Here is a 15,180-nt window from a genome sequence, read left to right as displayed (position 1 = left end):
ATATGATGGAACTGCTTTCACTTAAGCCTCTGAATCACAATGTCAGTATTCTCTCATTGTCACAACTTGTTTTTGAATTCTCCATGCAGGCTAAAAAGTACGATTTTATTTGATAAATTATTTGATTTTGTTATTATAATGCTTATTGTTTGCAATATGAATTGGCTGTAGTGAGATTGTCCATTCATTGATTTACAGGGCTTTAGGGAATAAGGCTTTCCTCCAGCCAGTGAATAAGGATGAGATTATTGCTCCAAAGGCCCGTGAGATCTATCAGAAAGCAAAAGGTGAGAGTCCTTCTAACAATCCAAATATATGACCGAGTTCATGCTCTGAAACACAATACCAACCATTACATTTTTATCTGTATCTGGGTTTTGCTACATTGCTGCTATCCTTGATACAGTAGGCAGACTACAGTAGGCAGACTACAGTACTAATGAGCAGTATTGTGTGTTGAAGTCGATGACGTTTGACATATTTTCAATATGTCTGTAACAGTCCTTGATTCCAAAGAGATCTGGAACATTCTTAGGGAGGAGTCTGAGTCCAAACTGGCTATAATGGAGACAGCCATTGGCGGGCCCTCAGTGATCAAGGTTTCCCTGATACTACACACAGAACACATCCTGTCACAATGCCACACACCGTTACCAACCCTGACCTGTGTCATCTTTATAAGACATTCAACCAATGCAAACTCTGTTTGTTGTCTATAAAAACAGTCATGAATGAAAAACCAACAAGTAGATTTCTAGATACTTGCTTCGATTACATTTCCACTCTTTTTCTTTCTCTCTCTTGGTCTCTCTCTCTCTCCCTCTCTCAGGCGTTTAATGACAGGATGGAGTGTCAGAAGCTGCTGGAGGTTCAGGGGCAAGGGAAGTCTAGCCGCCATAAGAATCGAGTGGCGCTCATGTTCAAGGCCTCGGAGGCCAACCTGGACAGGACAGCCTTACTCATAGCCAACAACCCCCTGCCTGACCTCCATAACCTGAAGGAGGGTGACAGCCCCACCAAATACCTGGCAGGCAACCCCCCCGCCCCCGCCAAGGTCAGAGGTCATTTAAAAAAATAATGTGATGTTGAGCAAAACCCCCAAGAGTAATGTGGACATCTTGAGTATTGAATGCTCTTAAATTGATCAATTGGCTGTTCCCTCAGAGGCTTGAAGCCATTCGGGGTCGTCAGAGTGGTTTGCCTCCTCTGAAACATCCTCTTAAATTGCCATCTGGGATGAGAAGAGATGTCAGCAAGCGGAGCAGCAGGTGGGTGTGCTGGGAAAGAGTTGAGTGGTCTTGAGTTGTTGTCACAAATCATTTGAAACATAATATTGCTCTCCATTACTATGTATAGTTAGGGATGCTGATGAATGGCAGCACTTTGTGGTCCCACAGAGCTCCATCATGGGTGCAAACGAGTCTCTGTGTGCAGTTCTCTGAGGATAGGTCAACGTTTTCAGACAGGGACAACTGGCAAGAAGGTATTTCATTGCATTGCAGAGCTGGCTACAATTTCAATTTCATCCCCCTGAAAAGATAGAACAAATATTACAACAAATATGGCTGAACTCAAATGTGCTGGTTGATAAAATACCTGTATTTATGGGAAAGATGTTTGAAAAGGGTATTTTGTTCTTAAATGATATTGTAAATTGTAATGGTAGAGTTATGTCCTTCATGGAGTTATCAGAATTGTACGGGAAGATCTGGTCAATCCAAGAGTAAAACCAATTGATTACAGCATTACCCCAAAAATGGAGGAGGCGGGTGGCAGTGGGAGGAGGTAGGGAACTGGTCTGTCTGCCCAAAATAAAGGATCGAACTTGGCAGAAGAATAAAAATAGGAAAGTATACCAGTTTCATTTGCTGACCAGGATGTTGACAACTGTGCCAAACAGATAGCAAAATAGTTGGGAAGAGATTTTTGATGTACCGATTCCAGGGTACAGGGTGTATGAGTTGATATATAAAACAATGCAAGATTCAAGACTTTGTGCTTTTCAGCTCAAATTATTATATAGAATTCTTGCCACCAACCAAATGTTGAATATTTGGGGCCTAAAATCATCGAAGCTCTGCAGATTTTATTGTGAGGATACAGAATCAATAGACCATTTATTTTGGTGTTGCCCTCAGGTAGCCTGTTTCTGATCTCAGGTTCAGGAATGGTGAAGGAGATCTGGAGAGACCGGGTCAGTCAATTACTAATATACTAATACCCTTAGTAAAGGTATTTATCTTCAACACGCAATCTGTAGAGTCTATTCGATTAGATAGATTGAAATTGTAAGTTAAACATCATAGCATAGTTGAAAGATATCTGTTGCATAGAAACACGAAGTGGGTGGCCAGCAGAGATAGATGGGATGGGCTGAGGGAAACTGAGGGTTGGTATGTGGAATTGGAGACAAGTGGGAGTGGAGTTGCTGTGTGAGAGAGAGAGAATGATGGTCAAAAGATAAAGGGGGAAAAAATATCAAAATAAAACATAATAAAAGTACATTTGAATGTAACTAAGTGGCAGTGTTTTCACAACTAATGCCGGTTTGCCTGAGGCTGATGCCATGCAGGTGTTTGTACACGTGCATATACACACACTCTCATTCAAATAAACACATACAAGAACACACACATACATGTAATAGTGCCAGACATGCACACAATATACATATACAGTTGGCATTGCTGTTATGATTTCAGTTGTCCTTGATGTCCTTTGTTTTAAATGTATTATTATTATGTATTTATTTATTTTGCATTGTTGTTTGCTGTTTTCTCCTGTCTTTTCCTTTTTTCTCTTTAGTTCATTCTCTTGGCTGTTGGTGCATTTGGGGGGTTCTTGGGGGTGGCGAATGGAATTATTATTTATTTTTTCCCCTTCTGGGGGGGACTATGGGTGGGGTCTAGAATGGTATTGGGGAACTGTGGGGGGATCTTGGAGGGTTTGGGTTTCACAAGATTGTGATCATGAAAAGGAACTATGACATATATTTTATATCACTATCATGCACATGCACCCTCACACATAAGGATGGCTCTGTTGCGGAAAGACTGATACATGTTTGATAGTGTCTTGATCCTGTATTGTTTGTCCTTCATGTTCCAGTACTTTAATGTTACCCCTTCCTTGTGTTTTTTTATAATAAATCATTAAAAAAAAAAGAAGGTATTTCATGACACGCACAAGACATTGATTTTGGTGATGATGATGATTACGATGTACTGTAAATATTTTGTGTGTGTGTGTCTGTATCTAGGTACTGCCCTAGATCTGACCCAGAGCACTGAGGTCAAAGATCAGTGCAGTGAACTGTGTGAGCCCCTCACTCTCTCGGCCCTGCTGGAGACTGCAGTCACAGTAACAGCACCAGGACAGGGGGTGTTCCGCTACGGACAGACCGCCTACTGGAACGTGACCAACGGCTGTGAACTGCCGCCATGACTTCTGATGCCTGGACCTTTCAATGCATGCACGCAATAGCTGTTTGCCAACCATGTGTTGAAATTCAGCAATAAATACTTTATGGTTTAAATTATTTTTGGGACATATCAAGCCACTGTGTGTGTGTGTGTGTGTGTGTGTGTGTGTGTGTGTGTGTGTGTGTGTGTGTGTGTGTGTGTGTGTGTGTGTGTGTGTGTGTGTGTGTGTGTGTGTGTGTGTACTTTAAAGCACTACTTAAGAAGTTTTGGGAGAATCTGTACTTTACTTAAATATTTATATTAAACTTTTACTTTTACTTCACTACATTCCTAAAAAAAATTTTTTACACCAAACATCTTCCCTGACAACCCAAAGTACTCTTACATTTTGAATGATTAACATAACAGGAAAATTGTGTCAAAGGGTTGTTGTTTTGTGCAGATAATAGAAGCGAGTTCATTGTACTACAGCATTCCCAATTGTTATTAGAGGGGCTGGCCCCGCCCAGAGTCGTCTGTTTACAGTATGACCCGCCCATTTCACCATATATCCTAGCAACTAGAACCTCAGGTCTTTCCTTATTGGTCATTGTTCGGATATCCGCCATATTCAAAGAATTTCAAACATCTGTCTACAGTTCTTATTATTTTTAAATAAATAGTTAGCTATTATTCTCACCTTCAACATTGATTTCTGGTTCTGCATTTCAAATGGAGGAAACCAATGAAGGACAGGTCCAAAGTTCGATACCAGAGAAACAGAATGACAGACCGAAGAGAAAGGCAAACAAGAAGAGGAAGTTCTCCGTCGATGATGAGACGTCCGGCGAGAGCAATAACAATACCAAATCAAGGTGAGAAAAACGCTGCCTGAACTATTGAATGCACGCTATGAAACGATTAGAAATGTGTAAACTATATCTATGGTGTTAACATTACTTAGATAGCTAATGTTACGTTCTGTAACGTCAGTTGAATCTTTGTTCCAATGGCTAGCATGTGGCTGGCTGACGTTATAGTTCGAGCACGTAGTCATTGTTACACATTCCAGCTAACAAATCTAGGGAGAGGGGACGTTTTCATGTTACCTGTAATGTTCCACTGATGTTTAAGTGTCCAGTTTCAGTTAGTTACAGGAACATTATACGTATGTTTGCAAAAACCTCCTGAGAACCAATATGCATTTGTTTTGGTGTTTGATTTCCTTATTGAAACGTGTCTAGAACATTAACATCTATTATAAACTGGTGGTTCGAGCCCTGAATGCTGATTGGCTGACAGCCGTGGTATATCAGACCGTATACCATGGGTATGACAAAACATATATTTTTACTGCTCTAATTAAGTTGGTAACCAGTTTATAATAAATAGCAATAAGGCAGCCCGGGGTTTGTGTTATATGGCCAATATACCATGGCTAGGGGCTGTATCCAGGCACTCCACATTGCGTTGTGCTTAAGAACTAGCCCTTACCACACCTCCTCAGGCCTTATTGCTTGTTAAACTATAGTTTTGGCAAGTTGGTTAGGACGTCTACTTTGTGCATGACACAAGTAATTTTTCAACAATTGTTTACAGACAGATAATTTAATTTATAATTCATTGTATCACAATTCGTGGGTCAGAAGTTTACATACACTAAGTTGACTGTGCCTTTTAAAAACGGCTTGGAAAATTCTGTCATGGCTTTAGAAGCTTCTGATAGGCTAATTGACATAATTTTAGTCAATTGGCGGTGTACCTGTGGATTTATTTGAAGGCCTACCTTCAAAATCAGTGCTTCTTTGCTTGACATCATGGGAAAATCAAAAGAAATCAGCCAAGACTCAGACCAAAAAAAATGTAGACCTCCACAAGTCTGGTTCATCCTTGGGAGCAATTTCCAAATGCCTGAAAGTACCACGTTCATCTGTACAAACAATAGTACGCAAGTATAAACACCATGGGACTACGCAGCCGTCATACCGCTCAGGAAGGAGACGTGTTCTGTCTCCTAGAGATGAACGTACTTTGGTGCCAGAGGTGCAAATCAATCCCAGAACAGCAAAGGACCTTGTGAAGATGCTGGAGGAAACAGGTAAAACAGTATCTATATCCGCAGTATAATGAGTCCTATGTCGACATAACCTGAAAGGCCGCTCAGCAAGGAAGAAGCCACTGCTGCAAAACCGCCATAAAAAACCCATATTACAGTTTGCAACTGCACATGGGGACAAAGATTGTACTTTTTGGGAAATGTCCTCTGGTCTGATGAAATAAAAATAGAACTGTTTGGCCATAATGACCATTGTTATGTTTGGAGGAAAAAGGGGGAGGCTTGCAAGCTGAAGAACACCATCACAACCGTGAAGCACGGGGGTGGCAGCAGTGTTGTGGGGGTGCTTTGCTGCAGGAGGGACTGGTGCACTTCACAACATAGATGGCATCATGAGACAGGAAAATTATGTGGATATATTCATGCAACATCTCAAGACATCAGTCAGGAAGTTAAAGCTTGGTTGCAAATGGGTCTTCCAAATGGACAATGTCCCCAAGCATACTTCCAAAGTTGTGGCAAAATGACTTAAGGACAACAAAGTCATGTTATTGGAGTGGCCATTACAAAGCACTGACCTCAATCCTATAGAACATTTGTGGGCAGAACTGAAAAAGTGTGTGCGAGCAAGAAGGCCAACAATCCTGACTCAGTTAGACCAGCTCTGTCAGGAGGAATGGGCCAAAATTGACCCAACTTATTGTGGGAAGCTTGTGGAAGGCTACCCAAAATGTTTGACCCAAGTTAAACAATTTAAAGACAATGCTACCGAATACTAATTGAATGGATGTAAACTTCTGACCCTCGGGGAATGTGATGAAAGAAATAAAAGCTGAAATCAATCATTCTCTCTATTATTCTGACATTTCACAATCTATAAAATAAAGTGTTGGTCCTAACTGACTTAAGACAGGGAATTTTTACTAGGATTAAATGTAAGGAATTGTGAAAGCCAAATACATTGAAACACAGGTTAAGGTGTATGTAAACTTCTGACTTCAACTGTATATGTGTATGTATGTGTATATATTACACACACACACTATTAAAAAAAAAGGTGACAAATGATCATTTCCTATTTTTTTAAGTGTAGGTGCAATAACATATGTTTGCACCCTCTATTTTAATTTGCTCCATGGTTCAGGCGGCCAAGTGCACACAAGGCTGTTTGGCTCATCTATCGTGAAGAGGAGTAACTTTGCAGCTGTTTCTGATTTAATAAGCGATGCCACTGGTTACCACCCACCAGCATGGCGATTTTAGCAGGTAAATCTTGGTGGGGCAACCTCTACAATTTTTTTTTTTTTGGTCATGCCAGCAAAGCCACAGCACAACATTAAACAATACATTAATTAGACTATAACGGTGACAAACGGTTCCCACAAGCTGTTAGGGCTTACATAAAGCTGTCCCAACAGCGGAGTCCCAACAGCAGTCCCAACACCTTATCCCTGTTACACCTGGATATCAGCGGAGAGTTGTCTGGCAGCGAAATAGTTCAGCCTCATTTACTGCCTTTAAAAAAATCCATAGCTAATATGACTGACTGGCTCAAACAAATGTGGATAAGAGGCAATCCGTAATTTCGATTCAGACATTAATGAGCTAGAATGGACATAGTCAATATAACTATTTGTTCAGCACTTTTGAAGTGTTTTTATTTTATTTAACCTTTTATTTAACTAGCTAAATCAGTTAAGAACAAATTCTTATTTACAATGACAGCCTACCCCGGTCAAACTCGGACGACGCTGTGCCAAATGTGCGCCACCCTATGGGACTCCCAATCACAGCCGGATGTAATACAGCCTGGAGTCGAACCAGAGCTGCAGTGCCTTGACTGCTGAGCCACTCGTACGGTGACAGAATTCAGAACATAGGCTGATCTTAGTGTTCTCCCTGTACACCCAGTCAAACCTCTAGTATAAATAAAGAGGGAATATATGCAGACAATGAAAGCTCTTACAATATTCGATGATTACATATCTCCCTGACATATTACATCATTTATGCAGCAGTATACAATTCATTTTTGGACTCACCTTGTGCTGTGCTCACTTAGGCCAAGAAGGACCGCCGTGCCACCTTCCTGTTCCAACTTTGTCATCAAAGTCTGGCATTCTTCTGGTTTTATGGTGCTTTCAAGATAACTGGAAACTCTAGGTGGGGAAAAAGAAAGTTGAGTCAAAGTTGAGTCATGATGTTAGTGGTCTTCAGGTCTACACCTGTTGTATTCAGCACACGTGACAAATAATCTTTGATTTGATTTCCCAGTTCCGAGTTTCCAGTTGTTCTGCAAGCGGCAGAAGTAATGCTGGATTGACAGCATGGCCAATGTTGAATGTTTATCATTTTAAGCTGTGGAAAAATACCCTTAAACCTAAACTTGGATTGCACATCCACTCCACATAATAATAGGCCTCATTGTTGAATTTGTTGTTTCCAACTTGTTGTGTGATGTTTATGGCCGATGAGCCACGTTACGTTTTATCTGCAATTTCTCTTTGTAATTTATCTTTATATGACAAGGATTAAAATGATTTGCCAGTAGATTGTTGACTTGATTCATGATGATGAGGATTTTGAAAGTAAGATGTTGACATCAGTCCAATCAAAGCTACTGTAGGTATAATGTGATTTGATGTTATTTTATCTGTGGCCAATGACCTTGAGCCTTCCTGGATGGGCACTTCTAATGTAACTCTATTGCAGCACCCAAGGGACTTGAATTTTCAAGCTCTCCTTGTAGATTGTCCTCATGAGTGACAGAACACTTGAGTCAATCACGGCGTAACTAGAGAACATTACCAACCCCTACGCTCCGTATTTTCCTCTGGCCCAGCACCACAGAAAGCACTAAGCAAGGCTGAAACGCCTACATTTTGGAGCTGCCTTACTCAAGAAAGCAAAAAAGAGACCAAGTTTGTATGCGGCTTCATTAACTCAATGACTTTTAAAACTTTTTTTATACATTGTTTGCGAACTGATATGTGCCACTTATTAATGGCAAAAATAACATGCAAAACAGGTTCTTCCCCACCTGCCCTGAATGACAGGTCGCCACTGGTGGTAACAGTCATATAAAACCCAGCCCTGAAAGGAAACTTAGACTGAAAATGATTTGTATGACATAGACCACACATTCACATGGATGTGCAGGAAGTGTGCAGTTTGGATTTGTCACTTCATGCACAAATGTATCATACTTTGACTAAAACTATGACTCACTGACTTAAAGCTGTAATATGTCACTTTTATTGGGTGACCTGACCAAATTCACATAGAAATGTGAGTTATAGAGGAAGGCCCTAAAAATTGTCAAAGACCCCAGCCACAGACTGTTCTCCAGTACCGCATGGCAAGCGGTACCGGAGTGCCAAGTCTAGGACAAAAAGGCTTCTCAACAGTTTTTACCCCTAAGCCATAAGGCTCCTGAACAGGTAATCAAATGGCTACCTGGACTATTTGCATCGTGTCCCCCCCCCCCCCCCCCCCCAACCCCTCTTTTACGCTGCTGCTACTCTCTGTTTATTATATATGCATAGTCACTTTAACTATACATTCATGTACATATGTACATACTCCTCAATTCTCAAATTGGGCCGACCAACCAGTGCTCTCACACATTGGCTAACCAGTCTATCTGCATTGTGTCCCACCACCCGCCAACCCCTCTTTTACGCTACTGCTACTCTCTGTTCATCATACATGCATAGTCACTTTAACCATATCTACATACTACCTCAATCAGCCCGACTAACCGGTGCCTGTATATACAGTGCCTTGCGAAAGTATTCGGCCCCCTTGAACTTTGCGACCTTTTGCCACATTTCAGGCTTCAAACATAAAGATATAAAACTGTATTTTTTTTGTGAAGAATCAACAACAAGTGGGACACAATCATGAAGTGGAACGACATTTATTGGATATTTCAAACTTCTTTAACAAATCAAAAACTGAAAAATTGGGCGTGCAAAATTATTCAGCCCCCGTAAGTTAATACTTTGTAGCGCCACCTTTTGCTGCGATTACAGCTGTAAGTCGCTTGGGGTATGTCTCTATCAGTTTTGCACATCGAGAGGCTGAAATTTTTTCCCATTCCTCCTTGCAAAACAGCTCGAGCTCAGTGAGGTTGGATGGAGAGCATTTGTGAACAGCAGTTTTCAGTTCTTTCCACAGATTCTCGATTGGATTCAGGTCTGGACTTTGACTTGGCCATTCTAACACCTGGATATGTTTATTTTTGAACCATTCCATTGTAGATTTTGCTTTATGTTTTGGATCATTGTCTTGTTGGAAGACAAATCTCCGTCCCAGTCTCAGGTCTGACAGTGGGGATGGTGTGTTCAGCTGTGTTGCTTTTACGCCAAACATAACGTTTTGCATTATTGCCAAAAAGTTCAATTTTGGTTTCATCTGACCAGAGCACCTTCTTCCACATGTTTGGTGTGTCTCCCAGGTGGCTTGTGGCAAACTTTAAACAACACTTTTTATGGATATCTTTAAGAAATGGCTTTCTTCTTGCCACTCTTCCATAAAGGCCAGATTTGTGCAATATACGACTGATTGTTGTCCTATGGACAGAGTCTCCCACCTCAGCTGTAGATCTCTGCAGTTCATCCAGAGTGATCATGGGCCTCTTGGCTGCATCTCTGATCAGTCTTCTCCTTGTATGAGCTGAAAGTTTAGAGGGACGGCCAGGTCTTGGTAAATTTGCAGTGGTCTGATACTCCTTCCATTTCAATATTATCGCTTGCACAGTGCTCCTTGGGATGTTTAAAGCTTGGGAAATCTTTTTGTATCCAAATCCGGCTTTAAACTTCTTCACAACAGTATCTCGGAGCTGCCTGGTGTGTTCCTTGTTCTTCATGATGCTCTCTGCGCTTTTAACGGACCTCTGAGACTATCACAGTGCTGGTGCATTTATATGGAGACTTGATTACACACAGGTGGATTGTATTTATCATCATTAGTCATTTAGGTCAACATTGGATCATTCAGAGATCCTCACTGAACTTCTGGAGAGAGTTTACTGCACTGAAAGTAAAGGGGCTGAATAATTTTGCACGTCCAATTTTTCAGTTTTTGATTTGTTAAAAAAGTTTGAAATATCCAATAAATGTCGTTCCACTTCATGATTGTGTCCCACTTGTTGTTGATTCTTCACAAAAAAATACAGTTTTATATCTTTATGTTTGAAGCCTGAAATGTGGCAAAAGGTCGCAAAGTTCAAGGGGGCCGAATACTTTCGCAAGGCACTGTAGTCTCCTCTGTTAGAGCCTCACTACTGTATATAGCCTCGCTACTGTTATTTTTCACTGTCTTTTTACTGTTGTTTTTATTTCTTTACTTACCAATTGTTCACCTAATACCTTTTTTGCACTCTTGGTTAGAGCCTGTAAGTAAGCATTTCACTGTATTCAGCACACGTGACAAATAAACTAGATCTGTCACTCCTTGAATGCGGTAGATATGTTTTTGTGTGTTATTTCTATGCTCCCCGTTTCTAATTTAGGTTTTGTACACCAGCTTCAAACAATATTTTTGGTTATTGAAAATATACTGTATTTCACTATATATATTGCTTGTTTTGTCACAAACTGAAATGAGCCAAACTACAACTTTAGCAACCACGAAATGGCAGAGTGGTTTTTGCATATTGCACCTTTTAAGTCGTCGTGCAACAACATCTGACCTTTCAGCTCTATAAACTGAATTTCTACTGGTGTGGTCGTTTTATATTATATTTATCTTATTTTCTAGTAACCATTTTCTGTGTAACGTTGATGTAATATCTCCTAACCCTCAGAACTGGATACTGGAATATTTTTGCAATGTTCCAATGAAACTTGTCTTGAACATCAATATTGAACATTCAGAGAACATGGTAACCGCGTTCTGGGTAAGTTCTGTTTGACACATCATTGGAACATTCCTATGAAAACGTTTTGCTAATGACTTAATGAGACTCTTAAGTGAATGTTCTCTAAAAGTTTGTTAGCTGGGTAACTATGTCATAGTTAGCTAGATCATTTAAAATAATATATTATTAGGTAAATCGCTACCTTGCTAGTTATTTTGGCTACACTTAAAGCCTGTTAACAAGCAAACAAACTTATATTGCAGCTAGAATGGAGTGCTGGTTGCATAGTCCAAGTCCTTGGAAAAATGTTTTAGCTGGTTACTTTTGCATGTTCCCGTCAGGACCTAATCATCCATTTGCGTCAGCAGATGCCATAATTGTGAACTTTTACACAGACAGTCGGCTACAGATCACTAGTACTGCAAGTAATTGTGCACCACCGACAGTTTGCTGCAATACTGTAATACACCCTAGTTGACCACAGGGTGGCAGTAAATACCAACAAATTAATCAAGGAACCAGGAATAACAGTTGGTGTAGGCGTTTGATGGATGATAGATAGATACATGGAGTTTATTAGTCACATGTATAGGGACGCAGATGTAATTGCAGGCTACAGTGAAAATCTAATGTGCTGTGCTCCAACAGTGCAGGTCAAATAAAAAATCTATAAAAAGAAGAGTGACAAAATAAAGATGATAATATATACACATGTACAACTGTGGGGGCGGGGTAAGAGTGAATGAAACAGTAATATAAAAAATAATACTATATACTTTACATATTTACACTGTAGCAATGATAAATGTCCACTGGGGGTAGAATATCCATAAAGGGAAGGAAGTCCAGGGGACAGGGGTAGCAGGTAACTAGCTGCCTAGTGGCTGTTGAGCAGCCTGATGGTCTGGGGGTAAAAGCCAGTCTGACAGTTTTAGTCAGAGTTGGGATGTCTCAGGTATACCGTTTAGACTTTTCCTATCAATTCAATTCAAAGGGATTTATTGGCAAGGGAAGTGTATGCTGACATTGCCAAAGCAAGTGAAATAGATAATAAACTGTTAACAATGCTCTCAAAAGTTCCATAGGAATAGAGCCATTTCAAATGTCATAGTATGGCTATATATAGTGTTGTAGTTATGGGCAAATAGTTCAAGTGCAGAAGGGAAAATAATAAACATAAATCTGAGTTGTATTTGCAATGGTGTTTGTTCTTCACTGGTTGCCCTTTTCTTGTGGCAACAGGTCACACATTCCTGCTGTGATGACACACTGTGGTATTTCACCCAATAGATATAGTAGTTTATCAAAATTGGATTTGTTTTCAAATTTTCTGTGGGCCTGCGGCGGCCTGTCTTCTTCTTCTCTTGAGAGCCAGGTCTGCCTACAGCGGCCTGTCTTCTCTTGAGAGCCAGGTCTGCCTACGGCGGCCTGTCTTCTCTTGAGAGCCAGGTCTGCCTACGGCGGCCTGTCTTCTCTTGAGAGCCAGGTCTGCCTACGGCGGCCTGTCTTCTTCTCTTGAGAGCCAGGTCTGCCTACGGCAGCCTCAATAGCAAGGCTATGCTCTCTGAGTCTGTACATAGCAAGGCTACGCACTGAGTCTGTCTAAGCTTTCCTTAATTTAGGGTCAGTCACAGTGGTCAGGTATTCTGCCACTGTGTACTCTCTGTTTAAGGCCAAATAGCATCTAGTTTGCTCTGTTTTTTTGTTAGTAGTTTCCAATGTGTCAAATAATTATCGCTTTGTTTTCTCGTGATTTGGTTGGGTATAACGGTGTTGCTTTGTGGGGTCTGTTTGTGTTTGTGAACAGAGCCCCGGGACCAGCTTGCTTTTAGGGGACTCTTCTCTAGGTTCATCTCTCTGTAGCTGATGGCTTTGTTATGGAAGGTTTGGGAATCTATTTCCATTTAGGTGGTTGTCGAATGGAACGCCTCTTTTCTGGATTTTGATCGTTAGCGGGTATCGGCCTAATTCTGCTCTGCATGCATTATTTGGTGTTTAACGTTGTACACAGATATTTTTACAGAATTCTGCATATCTCTCTGGCCTACAGAACAGCAGATGATGTCTCATGAAGGGACTTTGCACTTCTTGTTCAAAGTCTCATAAAGATAGTGTTCCCTTCCGAGTCCAACCTCTACTGGTCCACATCTTGTAAGGAAGAAAATACTTGATTTGTTTATACTTTTTTAACCTTTCCTGTTTGCATACGCGTTATGACAGAAATAGTCTTTGTGAATTTCCCCAGGCTTTTAAATCAGACTTTTATCTTTTCAGTCAGACAGAAGACTGAGAGAGCCAAAAATCCATTTTTATTTTGGGGTGATCAGTACTGAGAATGTTTATGTTGGCAAGTGGCACACTGGTAGGCTTTCCATGCTTTGTGCCAAAAGCCCCCTGCACACTGTTGGGAAAACTGTGACTATATAAATATGACCCTAATAGCCAACCCTGCAGGAAAACAAGGAGAGTGTTGCTCAGTGGACTTTGGACTACTAGGTAATAGGTGTGTGATTGAATGTTACCTTTTGTGACTATTGAGCTGCGTGCTCCTGTCTCAATCGTTATTCGCTGTCCTTCAGCCTCAATTATGTCAAAATTTTCTGACTGTTCCTTGCTTCCAGCCTATTCAGGTGTTATTGACCCACAGAAGTGTGTAACGGGTCTACCTCTGCTTAAGAATCATACCCCTGCCCGTGACGTCCAATCACAAGCCCCAGGGACTGACCTTTGTCCTTTTTTACAATGGACAGGTGTCGTGGGAGCAGAATGGTCATTAATGTTCTAGAAAAATTAACAACTAACTCTATAATGTCCTACAAACCTAGATTGTAAAACCATCTATAGTTTTTAGACCCTTTAACAATAGCATTCAGGTGTATCAATGTAATGTATCCAATGTCACATTTCCAACCCACGATGAGCTGTTCAGAAAGCTGATACCAGCCATTGTGCTGGTGTGTGGGGCCTTTTTATGCATACGTGATTGATGTCACTTCATATTCACTTGGTCTTAGCAGTCAGCTTGGGGGCAAAGGCCACTTTCACTGTGCCAGTGTGTGAGAGCTGTATGTGCTGTGAGTCAGTGGAAAGGCATCATAGTAGGCCCTGCCTTTGTTTGCCAGGTTAGTTTATGTACCACCCCACCTCCCGCTCCCCCGGCCTCCACTCTTCCAGTATTTATCATGAGTTTACTTCACCTGGGAAAAACTGTCTCTTGCCCCAGGTAAAGATTTCAGAGTAAATTACCTTCAGGCATGTACAGTCAGAGGGGTTTTTATGATAGAGAAGTCTGTCAGGTGCACCACATTGCTAGGCTATCTCTGTTTTTAAAGCAGGTCAGCATCTGTAAACATCCGGTCCACGTGGGTAAGGTCAGATAAAAGGAAATCATGTCTAAAATAATCATTTGTTTTGTCATTGGGATGTTTTTTTCATTTGAATGACCCAGGCTCCTGAGTGGCCCAGCGGTCTGAGGCACTGCATCTCAGTGCTTGAGGTGTCACTACAGACACCCTGGATCAAATCCAGGCTGTATCACCACCGGCCGTGATTGGGAGTCCCGTAGGGCGGCGCACAATTGGCCCAGCATCGTCCAGGTTTGGCCGGTGTAGGCCGTCATTGTAAATAAGAATTTGTTCTTAACTGACTCGCCTAGTTAAATAAATAAAATAAACAATATTTGAATGTACCCTCTGAACAACATTACATCCCATCAACATTACATCCCATCAACATTACATCCCATCAACATTACAGCATCGGAAATAATCGATTTAGTCTAAGCTCAGGTGTGACTGTTATCTGGTGTGTGGGTCAGAAATGTGAGTAAAAGCAATGCTGGCCTAATCACTCGAGGATGG

The 15,180-nt window shown here is 41.1% G+C and overlaps 1 protein-coding gene across 3 annotated transcripts in view; it reads left to right on the top strand.

Moving 5' to 3' along the window:
- The first annotated feature begins 4,016 nt into the window (after positions 1-4,016).
- Positions 4,017-15,180, top strand: part of LOC110500106 (neuroepithelial cell-transforming gene 1 protein) — a 36,065-nt gene continuing 24,901 nt past the window's right edge. Inside the window, exon 1 of one of the 3 annotated variants that reach the window (XM_021577276.2) lies at positions 4,017-4,276. In XM_021577276.2, coding sequence (XP_021432951.2) covers positions 4,134-4,276 — 143 coding nt within the window. In that variant the 5' untranslated portion in view covers positions 4,017-4,133. Of the gene's footprint in view, positions 4,277-6,692; positions 6,724-15,180 lie in introns of those variants that run through there. The other 2 variants (XM_021577277.2, XM_036957391.1) reach the window with 2 other exon arrangements.

Source organism: Oncorhynchus mykiss, chromosome 21, assembly GCF_013265735.2.
Source record: "Oncorhynchus mykiss isolate Arlee chromosome 21, USDA_OmykA_1.1, whole genome shotgun sequence".
Classification (NCBI taxonomy): Eukaryota; Metazoa; Chordata; class Actinopteri; order Salmoniformes; family Salmonidae; genus Oncorhynchus; species Oncorhynchus mykiss.
This window is presented reverse-complemented; position numbering and strand designations above follow the sequence as displayed.